The sequence below is a fragment of the Pseudorca crassidens genome, chromosome 5 (assembly GCF_039906515.1).
Source record: "Pseudorca crassidens isolate mPseCra1 chromosome 5, mPseCra1.hap1, whole genome shotgun sequence".
Classification (NCBI taxonomy): domain Eukaryota; kingdom Metazoa; phylum Chordata; class Mammalia; order Artiodactyla; family Delphinidae; genus Pseudorca; species Pseudorca crassidens.
The window spans coordinates 36,390,565-36,403,570 of NC_090300.1; the positions used below are offsets into that span (position 1 = coordinate 36,390,565).

Sequence of the window (13,006 nt, forward strand, 5' to 3'; positions counted from 1 at the left end):
AAGAAGTGAAAGCAATAACAAAGACTCAGAAGTAGAAGCCAGCCAAGCCAGGCTGGTCATGACTCCAGGAGAAGCCCACAACAGCTGTGAAAAAGGTTTCTGGGAAAGATGTCGGGTCCCCCGTGTAACTGTTTGCCCCTCTCAGGGGAAGCGAGAGTGTTAAGGGGCGGGGGCCCGGTATGCTGCCCTTCCCCGAGTCGGCCCCTCTCCGTGCACCCCTTCCCCGCTGCACCAATGGAGAAAAGCACGTTGTGTCTACAGATTGCTGGCTAAGAGCCTTCCGTCGGTTGGCTTGCCTATTAGGTCTCTATAGAAAAGGGGAGAACTTGCCTCTTGGAATCTCTAGAGAAGTAAGAGTTAGGACTTGTGGTCCCTGAGGAACTACTATTTCTGAGGAAAAACAATAATGTGAGTCAGAACACAACCCCTTCTGGCAAGGGCGAGCCTCCTCCCATCAACCACCCCCCACCGCCAAAATAGCAAAGTGGGCTCGGGGCTCAGAACCACTCAATTGACAAATCCCCCCTTCAAGCAAAGGGGTGAAAGCAATGTGGGTGACAGCTGGATGTGTCTGGGTATTAGATGTGACAGAGGATAAAGGAGACAATACAGCCATATGACTGCTCTTTGTCTCTCGGTGTCCTGAAATTTCCAAGTCATTGTGATTAAAATAATTAAAGTTCTGCCCTAAAATGGAGATATCCCCCGGCTTGTCAGATCCTCAGACGAGGGTGTAGATTAATTAGCTGGGTCAGAATACTGAGGTCCTTGAATCCCGTGTTGTTCAGGATGGTGGCAGGATAGGGGGGTTATTAGGGGGTGCAGAGCAAAGCCTGGCAGCAGAAAGGCCAGATGTGCTCGGGGAGCAGTGGGCATGGCTGTGGCTGCAGCGTGTGTGAGTTGGCAGCGAAAGAGGAAGACATGGGTCTGTAGAAGGAGGCTGGACTAGGGTGTGAATCATAGGCTGTCTGTTCTCTGTCCCGCTGGTTGTAGGAACAACTGGAGAGGGATTTTAAGCAGAGGGATAGATCCTCTGACGGGTACCTCGTAGCCTCAGTCTTCAGTCCTGCTCCCCCTTCCCTTTCCTGATACACCCAAATGCCCTCGCCCACATCACCTTCCCCGTGGTGTCTCCCTCTCAGCCCGGAACCGATGAGGCTCTAGATGAGGGTATGGGTCACCTGAGGCCGGGGATGGGGGAGGGTGGGGGTGAGGAAAGCATCTCTTCTTTCTGCTCATGCTTCTGGCAGGCCCAAAGACTGAGGGCTGTGGGTGGGAGCCTCTCCAGAGTGGGTCCAGGTTCTGGGCAGCATCAGGATCCAGGAGCGGCAGCATCTCCCAAAGCAGTCAAGGCAACGTGGCCCCTATATTTACGGGTTTTTTCCAAAGCAGTGTTCTGACTGCATTTTTGCCCCCCAAGAAACATACGTCAACAACTGGAGTTGTTCTGGGTTGTCACAACTGGGAAGTGGGTGCTCCTGGCACCTAGTTAGGTAGAAGCCAGGGGTGCTGCTAAATATCCCACAGTGCACAGGACGTCCCCCTACAGCAAAGAGCTCTCTGGCCTCAAATGTCCATAGTGCCGTGGGGGAGAAGCCCTGCCCCAAAGATCTGTTTTCAAGTACTCTGGAAAGGCAGGGGGTCCCAGACCATCTTCCTGGAGCTCAGGCTAGCACCACCACCTCCCCCCTGCCCCAGGTCATCATCCCCTCCTCCAAAGGCAGCTATGGAAGGTACGCCATGGTGAGCGAGTTCCTAAAATGACACTCCCAGCAGGGGAGTAAGCATGGGGGATGGAACGCAAATGTCTGCTGAGGGGGCTTCAGCTCCCTGCCCTCCCCACGCAGCCCCATTCAGGTGCTGCACAGGAGCTTCTGTTGGGATCCGCACCCTCAAAGGACTTAGCCCCAGTGGTGAGGTGATGCTAGGAACAGAGAGCTGCCTGGACAATCTCCAAGACCCCAGCAGCTTCAGATATTGAATAATCCATAGTTCTTACTTCCCTAGTCATCTAGAGAGCAAGGCTTAGCCAGCCTCCCAGCCCTGCGTGTGTGTGTGTGTGTGTGTGCGTGTGTGTGTGTACATGCCCACATGCAGACAGGACAGGGAAGGACAGGGCTTGCTGCATGAAGAAACTGACTTGCAAGTCATCATCTTTACTGGTCCTGCACTCAGCTCTCTCAGGACTCCAGTCAACACTGCCGGAAGCCAGTGACCGCTCCTTTCATCGGATGCCCGGTGGGCAATGGGGCGGCGGTGATACAATGGGGTGGCGGTCTTTACATGAGACTAAACTGTGAGCCACATTCAGCGAGGAAAGATCTTCAGAGTCTGAGAGTTCAGCTTTGTGACCCCCAGCGCCATCACTGACTTGTCACTTCACCTGTCCCTTTCCTCGTCCTTAGAATCAGGTAAGAATGACAGGTACCACTTGAAGACCACTTACAATGCACCAGGCACCTCACATGCATGTCACTGTTACAGCAGGACCTGCATTATGCCCATGATACGAGTGACAAAATGAGGGGAAGTGGCTTGTCCAAGGTCACAGGGGTAGCAAGTGTGGAACCCAGGCCTGTGCCATACAGTCTGCCTCCAAGAGGTAGCGGGAGGTCTCAGCGGCCACGCTGCAAGGTAGGGTCACCTAACTCCACAGCAAGGAGGGTCCCAGAGCAAAAGGTCTCCACACCCACGGTATTTCTTAACAGTGGAAACTCAAGTTAAGGGACTGACCCCAGCCCGGTAGGCCCGCGGTGCCGAGGGCTGCCAAGCAGATGCGCTGTAAACACTCCTGAGTCCCAGAGCCAAAGGCTCTGCTGCCGCTGGCTGGGCAGGCCAGGCCTCACTAAAAATAGACGGGCCCTCAGGTCCAGCTCCCTGGCTGCCAACCGAGGCAGGCCGCTCCCTACACCCAGCCTCCTCCCCTCCCTCTCCCCCTTCCCCAGCGGGCTAGGGCCAGGCTTCTAGAAGGTACAGAGATGTTAAGACTTTCACTTCAGACCAGGCAGGGCTGTTTGGCTGACTCCCGGTGGGCAAGTTCCAAGTTCTGATGGGGCCATAATGGGGGAGGGGTGTCCTGACCCCAACGCCCCACACACCGCCCTCTGAGGAAGGGAGCTGTCAACCTCCAAGTCCACCCGGGGAGGCAGTGGAGCCCAGGCCAAAACTTGGCCAATTTCTCCACATTTTGGAATTGAATCTGGGGCCCCCTTGCCGTTTCTCTTTCCCTGCACTGATTCTCCCTGTTGACAGCACTGTACAATTTCTGTATTTGCCGCGGCTTTCGGAGATCTGCTGCTGGCCATCTCAGGAAGGCCCGGGGGAGCGCGGGATGGGGCAGCGCCCGGCCGGCAGGGGCGGGAGACAGGGGGCGCGGGGAGGGAGGCTCCGGAGAGCGGCCGGACGGGAATTTCCTTTCAAAGGTGACTTAGAACCTCTTCATTAGGGTAGCGCCCTCCCGGGCGGGCCCTAATGGCGAGTTTGGCAGAGTCAGCGAAACGCGGCGCGGCTGCCGGGCGGCGAGGAGCGCCCTCTCCCGCACCCTCGCCGTCTCCCGCGCCGGGCAGCGGCGCGTACGAGCCATTTGCAGCTCAGGCAGCCTCGCGAGCGGCCGCCGCGCACGGGCCGGAGCTGGCTGCACCATGGAGCTGAAGAAGGACAGCAACGCCGTATCCATCGACATGCTGCTGATCGTGCACTCGGAGAAGCGGCACGCCGCACAGGGCGCGCACTCGGACCGCCAGGCGGACCCGGGCGCGCCTCCGCAGCGCAGAGGAGGTAATGCGCCCCCAGGCAGGGCCCCGGCCTCCAGCCCCTGGACCTCCTCACCCCAGGGCCCGCCTGTTGGGGGGGCGCACCCCCAAAGGGGTCCCCGAGGCCGACCCGCTCCCCAAGGCTGGCTGCGCCTCCGCGCTGCGCCTCTGGCATCCCGTGGCAACGCGCAGCTCCGCGATTGCCCCAGTTGACACCCCGTGCAGGCCTGCCATGCTTCCATCACCCCCGGGAGCAGGTTTCCTCCTGGTCACTCTTTGAAGGGTGCAGATCAGGTTGGAAGATGCCCTGGAGGAAAGGGACCTCGGGCCTGACTCCTGCGTGCCCGAGGCCGCATTGCAGGGCACAGGGGACCCAGGGGGATTCGTGTGCTGAGTCAACTTTGAGGTGGGACCCTCCCTTAGTGTCCTTGCACAGTTCATGGCCTCACTGTCCCCTTTCTTGAGCCCTCTCCCAGCCTCCTACAGCAGAAGGCATGCCAGGTGTAGAAGGCACACAAGCTTGGGTAGGCTTAGACTTGAAATCTGCTCTCCCCACTTAGGCTTCTCTGTTGATTCTACTTGTCCTACAGACTTTCTGGGGAAGAGTAGACTGGTAAAATAAAGCGACTTTTCATAGATTGTGGAAAGCAGGGCTCTGGCCTCTGTACTCTCCAGAGAACAGGACACAACGTGAAGAGAGTAGAGATGGAGAACAATGGCGGTTAAATCAGCCCCTCATACATCTGGGAACCCCCTGGTCCCGAGTCCCTGAGGAAGCCCTCAGGAGCCCTTGAGGAGGCTGGTGTGAGGGCGCACTAGACACACTGTGTCCTGGTTTTTTGGGAGCAAAGCTTCACAGCCCTCAAGGTAAAATGACCTGCCTCCTGTCTCCCTTCCAGCTCCAGAGCTCCTTGAAGGTGGTCCCCAGTTCTTCTGTCCCTGCAGCCCCTATGCACATTGAACGTGCACCTTCCACCTACCCTGCTGAGCAACGGTGCCGTGGGTGGCTTTGCCCCCCACCAGCCCCACAAGCTGCAGCTGCCCCATAGCTCCTGGTGACCTCCTGGGGAGGCAGACAGGGGAAAGAATAGAGATTCTGGAGAGCTGAGAATGTTGGCAGGTGCCCCAGTCTCCCGAGGGATTTGGGGCCCAGGAGTTATTTGGGTTAGATGGTTCTTTAGTTCTCAGAGCTGCCCCTGGGAGTAGGGGAGATGGCCCGCGCAGGGGTATTTGTAATGAGGAAATTGGCAGAGGCCGTTGGCCTTCCTTGATAGAAATGTGGCTGCCCCTACTGCACGGACTGCGGTCCGGAAGGCCAGAGGCCCCCCACGAGGCGAGCTCCAGGTTAGCGCATGAGTCCCCTCCTCCCTCGCTCCTTCTGATCACATCTCTCCGAAAGGCTCTGACACTAGAAAGAGAGGGCAGAGAACACAGAGAAGGCCCAGAGATGCCAGAGATCGGGGCTGCTCAGAGAAGTGTCCAGCACCCGGCATAAAGCCTACATGAGGCCAGACCAATGCACTTCACACTCATGATCGTGACTCAGGGAAAGAAGACCGTTGTTTGCTGAGCCCTCTCTGCTGAAATTTTTCTCCAAATATTTTCCTGACAGACATTTCTCCCAGGCGCTATGGCAGCAGAGAGACCCGTGTCACTTATTGATGATCAGACAGCTCTGCACCAGAGCAGGGAAGAGGGAGCATGCATGACCTCCAAGGCCCACTGGGCAGCAGTAATGTCCAAGAGACCGCTGGCTAAGCCAGCCTGCGGGCCCACTCCTTGGGACAAGCTAAGGAGGGGAAATGCTGGACAAGAACAGCTTGTTCCAAGGCCTCCTGTTAGTGCACAGAGATCCAAAACCCACCCCTCTCCCACTTCCAGGCGTCTCCTCCAGTCTCCTCCCAGCTCCAGGCCCCCGGCTGGACAGGGAATCTTCCCCGGCTCTGCAAAGGAGGGCCTGAGCTCTGCTTTGAGAAAAGAGCAAAGCTTGGTTACTCTCACATGCAGAGGACTGAGTAAGGGTGTGACCAGGTGGCTTTCTGTTGTGTCCCTGTGGCAGAAAAGAGTCAGAGGGACAAGGAGGCAGGGAGCGTGTGCACTGGGAATTTGGGCTGCAAGTCAACAGATACTCCCTCCCCTTTCTTGCAGGGCCCTAGTATTTCCCCAGCAGTTTCCTTAGAGCCGCACTTCTCCAAAACATGCCTAGAAGCCCTCAACTCCTATTGTATATTCCCCTGGCCATGGAGGAGGTAGCCTAAAGCTGCCACACCAGGTCTGAATAAGCTTCAACGTCTTAGGTTTTATCCCCAAAGTGGATGGGATGTGTGCATTCCACTCCCCAAGTGTCAGTGAAGGTTCTGAGTGGTAAGGCCCAGACACTGACTATGGAGGGCTCTGAGGAAAAGAAGGGTGTCAAGAAAGGCCTGGGGGCGCTCAGAGTTGTGCAAAGGGTTGGAGACCCAGACTGGAGGCTGAGCTTCCAGGAACGTGACCATAAGCTGTGCGGAATGGCTTGTTTGGTGAGGAAGCCTCCGCTGCCACCAAGGAGCCCTAGACGCTCCTTCTGCGCCAGGAACTTGAAATTATTGCAGCAGCTTGCGCTGCCAGAACGTTTGCCAGTTCTGTGCCAGGAACTCGACCTTGCAGCCATCACTTCCAGCCACCACCAGAGAGAGAGAGAGAGAGAGAGAGAGAGAGGTTCCATTCGCTTCCCTGTTGCCTCACTAGGTCCCAAGACAGAATGGGACACAGGTTCATATCAGTGGATGCCTCGGCCACACAGGTCCATGCTCTAGCTGCAAGGGAGGCTGGGAGAGCAGGCAACCATCACGTTCAGTTCCCATAAGGATCCATCAGTTTCCATCTTTGCCCACCCGCCACCCACATCAAGACCCTAAAAGTGGGAGATTCACCACATACAGAAGTAGGCAGGAAAAATGAATGGCAAATGTCTTCACAATAATGCTTCCATATTTATGCAGTGGAAATGTGGGAGTGACAAAGGGGCACCTCTATTGTGAAAATTCTCCCTGAATGATCCTGATAACCAACCCGCCACTCTTGGAAACTACCGTGGTAATATTTTTTTAATGTTTTGAACGTGGAGGTTTGCATTCATTCCTTCAAGTGCACTTCATTCGTGGGCAGCCTCCCTCGGATCCCGGGAGAGCCAAGCTCCACCAGCCCCGCTTTAGCCCAGATCAGTTTGCAACCGGTGCATCACACACTTGACCTGAGTCTCCCCACCGCAGAGAGCCTCACGCCAGTCCTTGTTACTTCACAGGGCTTCAAGGTGTTGGAAACGGAATCCGGAGATGGCAGAAATTAGAAAGAAATGACCTACATGGTAAATTCTCTCATTTTCATTTTGTTTTCTTTTCTATCTCTGGAATTCAACACACTGAAAAATGCCTGGAAGCATTGGGTTTCACTTGCTTGAGGACTAGTCTAGACATCTAACCACTCAGACAGTGGCTGCTTGTGATGCAGCCAGGCCTCTGGGGGCACTGTGACCCTGGAAAATTTTCCTTGGCAACAGGTCCACCAATTTCCTGGAGGGTGTGCGGGGAGGCAGGCGGAGCGATGCTATAACCCTGAGCACCCACTTGTTCGCTGACTGAGCTATAAAGAACTTGACATCATATGGGATGGTGGGTTTGGGTGTGTTCCCATGGGAGGTGGGGCTTCCCAGGTCATGCATCCCATGCATCTTGGGGCACCCATCTTTTGAAAATATTTCTGAACAGAGAAGAGAGCAGCCTGCCTTGGGCGGTGTTACTCAAGGCCTCGGGAGATGCCACTCAAGGGTTCTGTGGCTCCTGGCCTGGGATCCAGAATACAATAAGATCTGAAGAAATCAGCTTCCAAAGCCTCTTTATGGTGCCAGGTGTCTTTCCCTCGCAGGCCCAGAATTTCTCTGACCAGGCCATGCATGAACCGTTATACTGGGCCTTATTCTGTGCCCTTATTGTGAGATTTGTAAGCCCGGCCTCCAAGAACAAACACTGTGGAACTGCACTGTGGGCATGTGAGAATTCCAGTAAGAATCAGACCTCCATTCCCTGAGCCCCAGTAGGGGATTCAGTCAGATTCCAACTGTGTGAGCCCCAGGATCGGATGACTGACTCATCAAATGCCAGTAGGAAGGGATCCACGCCCCCATGACCCTCCACAAATGCGGAAACAGGCAGGACCCCAATTGAACAAAACAGAGCACCTATGCTCTGCCATCCTTCTGACAGTAACAAAAGGGGAGGATGAAATTCTAAAAGTAAGTTCATGCATTCATTCCCTCAGTAAAGGTCGACAGGGATTACTTTGTGCCGGGAAGGGTTCTAATTATTGGAGATGGAACAATGAATGGGACAGTCGGGAGTGCCTGCCCTCCTGGGGCCATGTTAGAATGATTGCATCATAATGCCATTCACCACAGCTGAGTCTCAGCACCCTGGAGGTGAAGAGCTTGCCTGTGTCCTCTGCACTGTGCATGGAGATAACTTATCCTCAAGACACCCCCCCCACCAGGGACCACCCTCTGAGTCCTGGCTGGTGGGCATGCATGGGTGGGACGGCTTCCTAAACCTTGATACGGGGCCATCAGATGGTAGACGCACCAGTTCCAGCTCTACCTAAGCAGACGCCAAGGTTAGCGAAACTGTGCTGTGGGCTCTTGAGAATTACAGTAAGAATCAGACCTCCAGACACCTGACAGCCACAGAAGCACATAGCAGCCCGTGCAGGGAGGCGTGCTCGGCCAGTGTGCGGGTGGGTGGAGGGCAGGTGGGCCACGTGGGAGGAAAGAGACACTGCGTCTGTGCTTGTTGCAGCTCTTACTTTGCCTGAGTTGTTGGAAATTCATCTTATGGCTCCTCGGGCATGTTATTAATGTTATCAGTCCTCAGGAGAGGATTGAAATATACTGAATTCATCCTCTTTTTACCGTCTTCGGGGTTCCTGGTTTGGGGGAAGTTTAGTGGAAAAATATAACAAAACACAAAGAGACGTGATAACTTTTACAAGACTCTTCCTTAAGACATGAAGTGGGTCTTAGTACAATGTACCAGCCGACAAAGAGAATGATTATAGTTCTTGCAATACCACCCAAGAACTGAGGGTTTCAGGTAAATGCAGGGCTGGAGAGAGGCCGCACAGAGGCCTTGAGCCTGGGAAAGATGATAGTTCCACCACTCCACCAACATAACGCAATTTAAAATTTACTAAGTCAAATTTTATTTATTTTTTTGAGTGGCATGCTTGCATCCATGCAGAGGTTAAAATTCCAGCTTCTTTCTGTGTTTTCTGATGGTGAGGTCCTGGGTACATGCTTGCCTTGCTGGTGCCCAAGGCACCCAGCCCTGGTAACTGGATGGCTTTCATCTGAGAAGGAAGCAGCTGATGGCTTGTGCTTGGTGGAGTGTGCACAAATGTGGCTGAACGTGGGGTTGGTCCAAAGGGCACATGTCCCCCCTCTTTCTGCACTGTGCACTCCTTGGGCTGGGGCGTTGGCAGGGTGGGGGGAGCCCGAGTACTTCAAACTTTTCCAAGCAGCAGGTGTTTGGGCTGAGCCACCAGCTTGCCCGGCAACGGGCTTCCCCTGCTGTGATTGGCTGCTTTCCTTGGTCCTGGCCGAAGTCTGCCTAGCAGCACAGGGACTAACGCCCCACAGCTACAGGGAAACCAACTGTGCAACCCTGACTATAAATAGCCCACAGCAGCTATGCCAGCCAATCATCCTCCTTGAGGATTCCCTTCCCAGATCCTATTTCTTCCATCAGCCAGCAGAGCAGGGATGCGGCCAGCTGTGCCCGCAGGAGGCAGCTGCCCTGTCCTCGCCTGGGTCTGGCCTGGAGCTCCAGCCCAGCATACTGCATCACCCTGGGTTGGCACACACAGCGGTCCTGGCCCTTGGCCAACCAACCGACCTCAGCCCGGTGGGGGCTAAGGGTCCTGGCTGGGCCTGCTTATAGAGAAGGCTGGAGAGGATGTGCTTCCCAGCCAGGAGGATCGCACGTCCAGCCCAGCTCAGTGACCCACCCACCCATCCACCCTGACTGGCTTCTGCCTGAGCCCAGGCATGGGAAACGCTGAGTGACAGATCTGGTTGGGTACACAAGGGATGTCGTATGAATGGAACCCGGTCAGGCCAGTGCCCCTGAGTGCTTGCACCAGGTCCAGGCACAGGTGCCAGTGGTCACTTCCAGTGACAGGCCCAACAGCCTTTCTGCAGCCCAGTGAGAGACCAGGGGAGAAGATGGCAGGCCAGGGTGGTAGTGGCCCTTCCCCCACCCCTCTGAAGCAGAGGTTCAAGGGCAAGACCAGGCCACCACAGCAGCTGTAACGGGAAAGATGGAGAGAAGGCGATGCTTCCTGTAGGAGGGGCAGATAAGCCTGTGGGTTCCCCCTCCATGGCCTGTGGCAGCAGCTGAGCATCTCTCCACAGCAGCCTGGCTCCACTAGGCTCTGAGGACAGCTCTGTGTCCCGGGACATGAATATCGCCAGTGCATGGAGAGCATTCACCCTGCAGAACAGGTGCCCTGCAAATGTCTGTGAAACTGAACCAAACTGCAAGCACCCCAGCTCCTAGGCTACAGTAGGCGGCAGGGTACCCACACCCCCCCATTCCTCTCAGAGAGAGGCAGGAGGCTGGAGACTTGGGTTCAAGTCCCGGGTCTCACCTGGCTGTGGGGTCTTTGGCAAAGTTAACCAGTCGAAGCTTCAGGCCCGTAATCAGGATAGGAGCCTCCCTGGCTGTTCCAAAGAAAGGTGTGGAGATCAGCGGGGCAACCCTCTGCACTTTGGGAACTGGGCCCGGCTGCAGCAAAGTCAGGAGCTGTGGTCACTTAGCCCATGGGAGGCGTCCCCAGCTTCTCTAGAAAAACCCAGCCTCTGCCGGCACCTGCCGAGAGCGTGAGGCTGTGCGTACACGGGCTCCCGGTCACTTGCCTGTGTTCAGGTGTGTGACTCTGCTGATTCACACGTGTTTAGACCAAGCCTGGCAGCTCTCTCCTCTGCCTGGGGAAAAATCCACCCCACCGTGGGCCCAGTGGTCACTGCAGTTCCCTCTGTCTTCCTTAAATAGGAAACCTGGTGGAGAAGCAGCACTCCCAGCAGACCCAGGTCATCACCTCCTACGACAACCAAGGTAAGGTTCCGCCACTGCCTGTGACCTCCCCCCCCCCCCGGCTCCTGTGTGCCCGGATCCACTGTTCTGGCCAGAGACAGCAGGTGCAGAGCCCAGACCGTGGGGAGCAGGGGCCTCTCTGTCCTGGGGATGCTGGAGCACCCTTCTCCTCTCCCACATGCCATGGAAAACAGTGAGAGGCTGCATGTGTCGTGGAACAGAGAAGTAAAGTCCTCGGGCTCCAGCATGCACTGCTGTCATCATCATCCCCCTGGTTGTCATCACGATACCTAACATTTGTTGGGTGCCAGCTTCATGGCAGGCACCCGGCCAGACCACGTACATGGTCATTCTCATGCGGGTTATGCCTCACGACAGTCGTATTTGATCAGTGCCCTTACTATCTTCATCTCGCAGATGAGTGAGCTGAGGCTTAGAAAGGTTTTCTTTCGTCCAAGATCACATGGCCAGCAAGAGTCAGAGCGGGAGCCGCCTGACCCCCTCCCTGCCCCCCGGCCCCACCCACCCCCCAACCACCACCAGGGCCTCAGCTGTTACACTTCTCACAGCTCTGCTTCTCGTAGAAACTGGCCTCCCCCTACTGGCTCGCCGTGTGCAAGCCTTCCCTCCCACTGAGGCACAGCGGTTCCCTGGCCTCTCCTCCTGAGGCTGAGCCTTCCAGGCCCTTCCACCCAGGGACAAGTTTAACTCAGCAATGGGGAGTGAGAGAGCCCTTCCTCAAGAATCCTCACTTTGCCAGGACGGGTCCTGGGGGCTCAGGGAGGGCAGGCAAGGGCAGCCCCGTGCGGACTCTGCAGGTGACTGGATCTGAGAGCACGGCGGGGTAGAGACGGGATGGCTCCACAGCTACAGCTGGAGGAGAGGCCAGGTTAGAGACCTCCACTCCCCCCACCTCACTAACCTCCCCTCCTGCTACCCCGGTTTTTCTGCTCAGGGCCTGGTGCCTGAGAGCTCTCGTAGACTCAGCCCCAAGATGTCACCACTGGTGCTCTCAGCACTGATGACCTAATCTATAAGGGTTACGTCCAGGGTGCAGTGTGGAAGGAGGATGCCCTGGAGGATTCGGAGGTCCTCGGGGAATCGCTGTCTGAGACACCGGCTAACCCACCATCCCCAGGGAAAGGCACTGGCAGGTAGTGAGGAAGGGCCTGTCAGCTCAAGTTCCCAGCAGGAGGTGGCCAGCTGTCCTTGCAATCTAGGTCAGTATCCATTTAGGGCAGAATTCCTGGGACTATGGCTGCAGGACAAACCCAGGCCCCCTGCTTCTCTGAAATGGACCTAGCAGCACAGCTCACCCCAAATAAGAGTAAGTGATACCTCACTAGAGTGAGAGTGGATTAGCAACCACTTCTCTCGCTTAGTTCTGGCCACATCCCTGATGGGGTCATGGTGTTATTCCTGTTTACAGAGGAGGAGTCTGAGACTGGGGATGCTGCAGTCCCCCAGCGGGGTGCTCCTGTCAGACCTGTGGGGTGGGACTAGTGGAATGGGGCCTGCCACTCTCCAGAGCCTCACCTGGCACACCATGCCCTGGCTCTCATGGGCCATTCACGTGCCACCTCCCAGTATCTGAGGCTTCCAGAGGGCAGGAAGGAGGGTCGCCTTGGCATCCAACAAACAGGAGAGGGTCCATTGTAGGTTGGGATAGGATGGGCCGCCCCAGGTCTTAAGGGAGCCTGGACCACGGCGAGGGAGAGGCTGCCCTGCTCTGGGGCTGAGCCAGAGTCCACACTGACGCTGATCCGTCCATTCCACAAAAAGCAGCTCTGGGTGCCGGCACTGGGGATCCATCAGAGAACACAACAGACAAGGCTCCTGTCCCCGCAGAGCTGACACCTAGCGAGGGAGACAGATGACCCTAACAAGAAAAATGCAAGGTGTCAGATAAGGCTGGGGGAGAAAATAAAGCAGGAAGGGGGATGGGGGGTGCACATGGGTGTGTATTAGTTTCCTACGGCTGCTGTAACACATTGTCACAAACTTGGTAGCTTAACACGATGTATTCTCTTTAACAGTTCTGAGACTACAAGTCCCAAGTCAGCCTCACTGGGCTAATCAGTCTCTCGGTTGGCAGGCAGGTTCCTCTCCTTTTGGAGGCTCTGGGTAAGAACC

At 56.0% G+C, this 13,006-nt stretch overlaps 1 protein-coding gene and 1 long non-coding RNA gene across 3 annotated transcripts in view; one reads left to right on the forward strand and one right to left on the reverse strand.

Moving 5' to 3' along the window:
• The window catches only part of LOC137224407 (uncharacterized), a 224,035-nt gene that overhangs the window by 4,413 nt on the left and 206,616 nt on the right, over positions 1-13,006 (reverse strand). The gene's annotated exons all lie outside the window — the stretch shown is intronic.
• KY (kyphoscoliosis peptidase) overlaps positions 3,362-13,006 on the forward strand; it is a 49,537-nt gene continuing 39,892 nt past the window's right edge. The window contains exons 1-3 of one of the 2 annotated variants that reach the window (XM_067737745.1): positions 3,363-3,777; positions 7,036-7,098; positions 10,832-10,894. In XM_067737745.1, the coding sequence (XP_067593846.1) occupies positions 3,642-3,777; positions 7,036-7,098; positions 10,832-10,894 (262 nt within the window). In that variant the 5' untranslated portion in view covers positions 3,363-3,641. Of the gene's footprint in view, positions 3,778-7,035; positions 7,099-10,831; positions 10,895-13,006 lie in introns of both variants that reach the window. The other variant, XM_067737746.1, reaches the window with a different exon arrangement.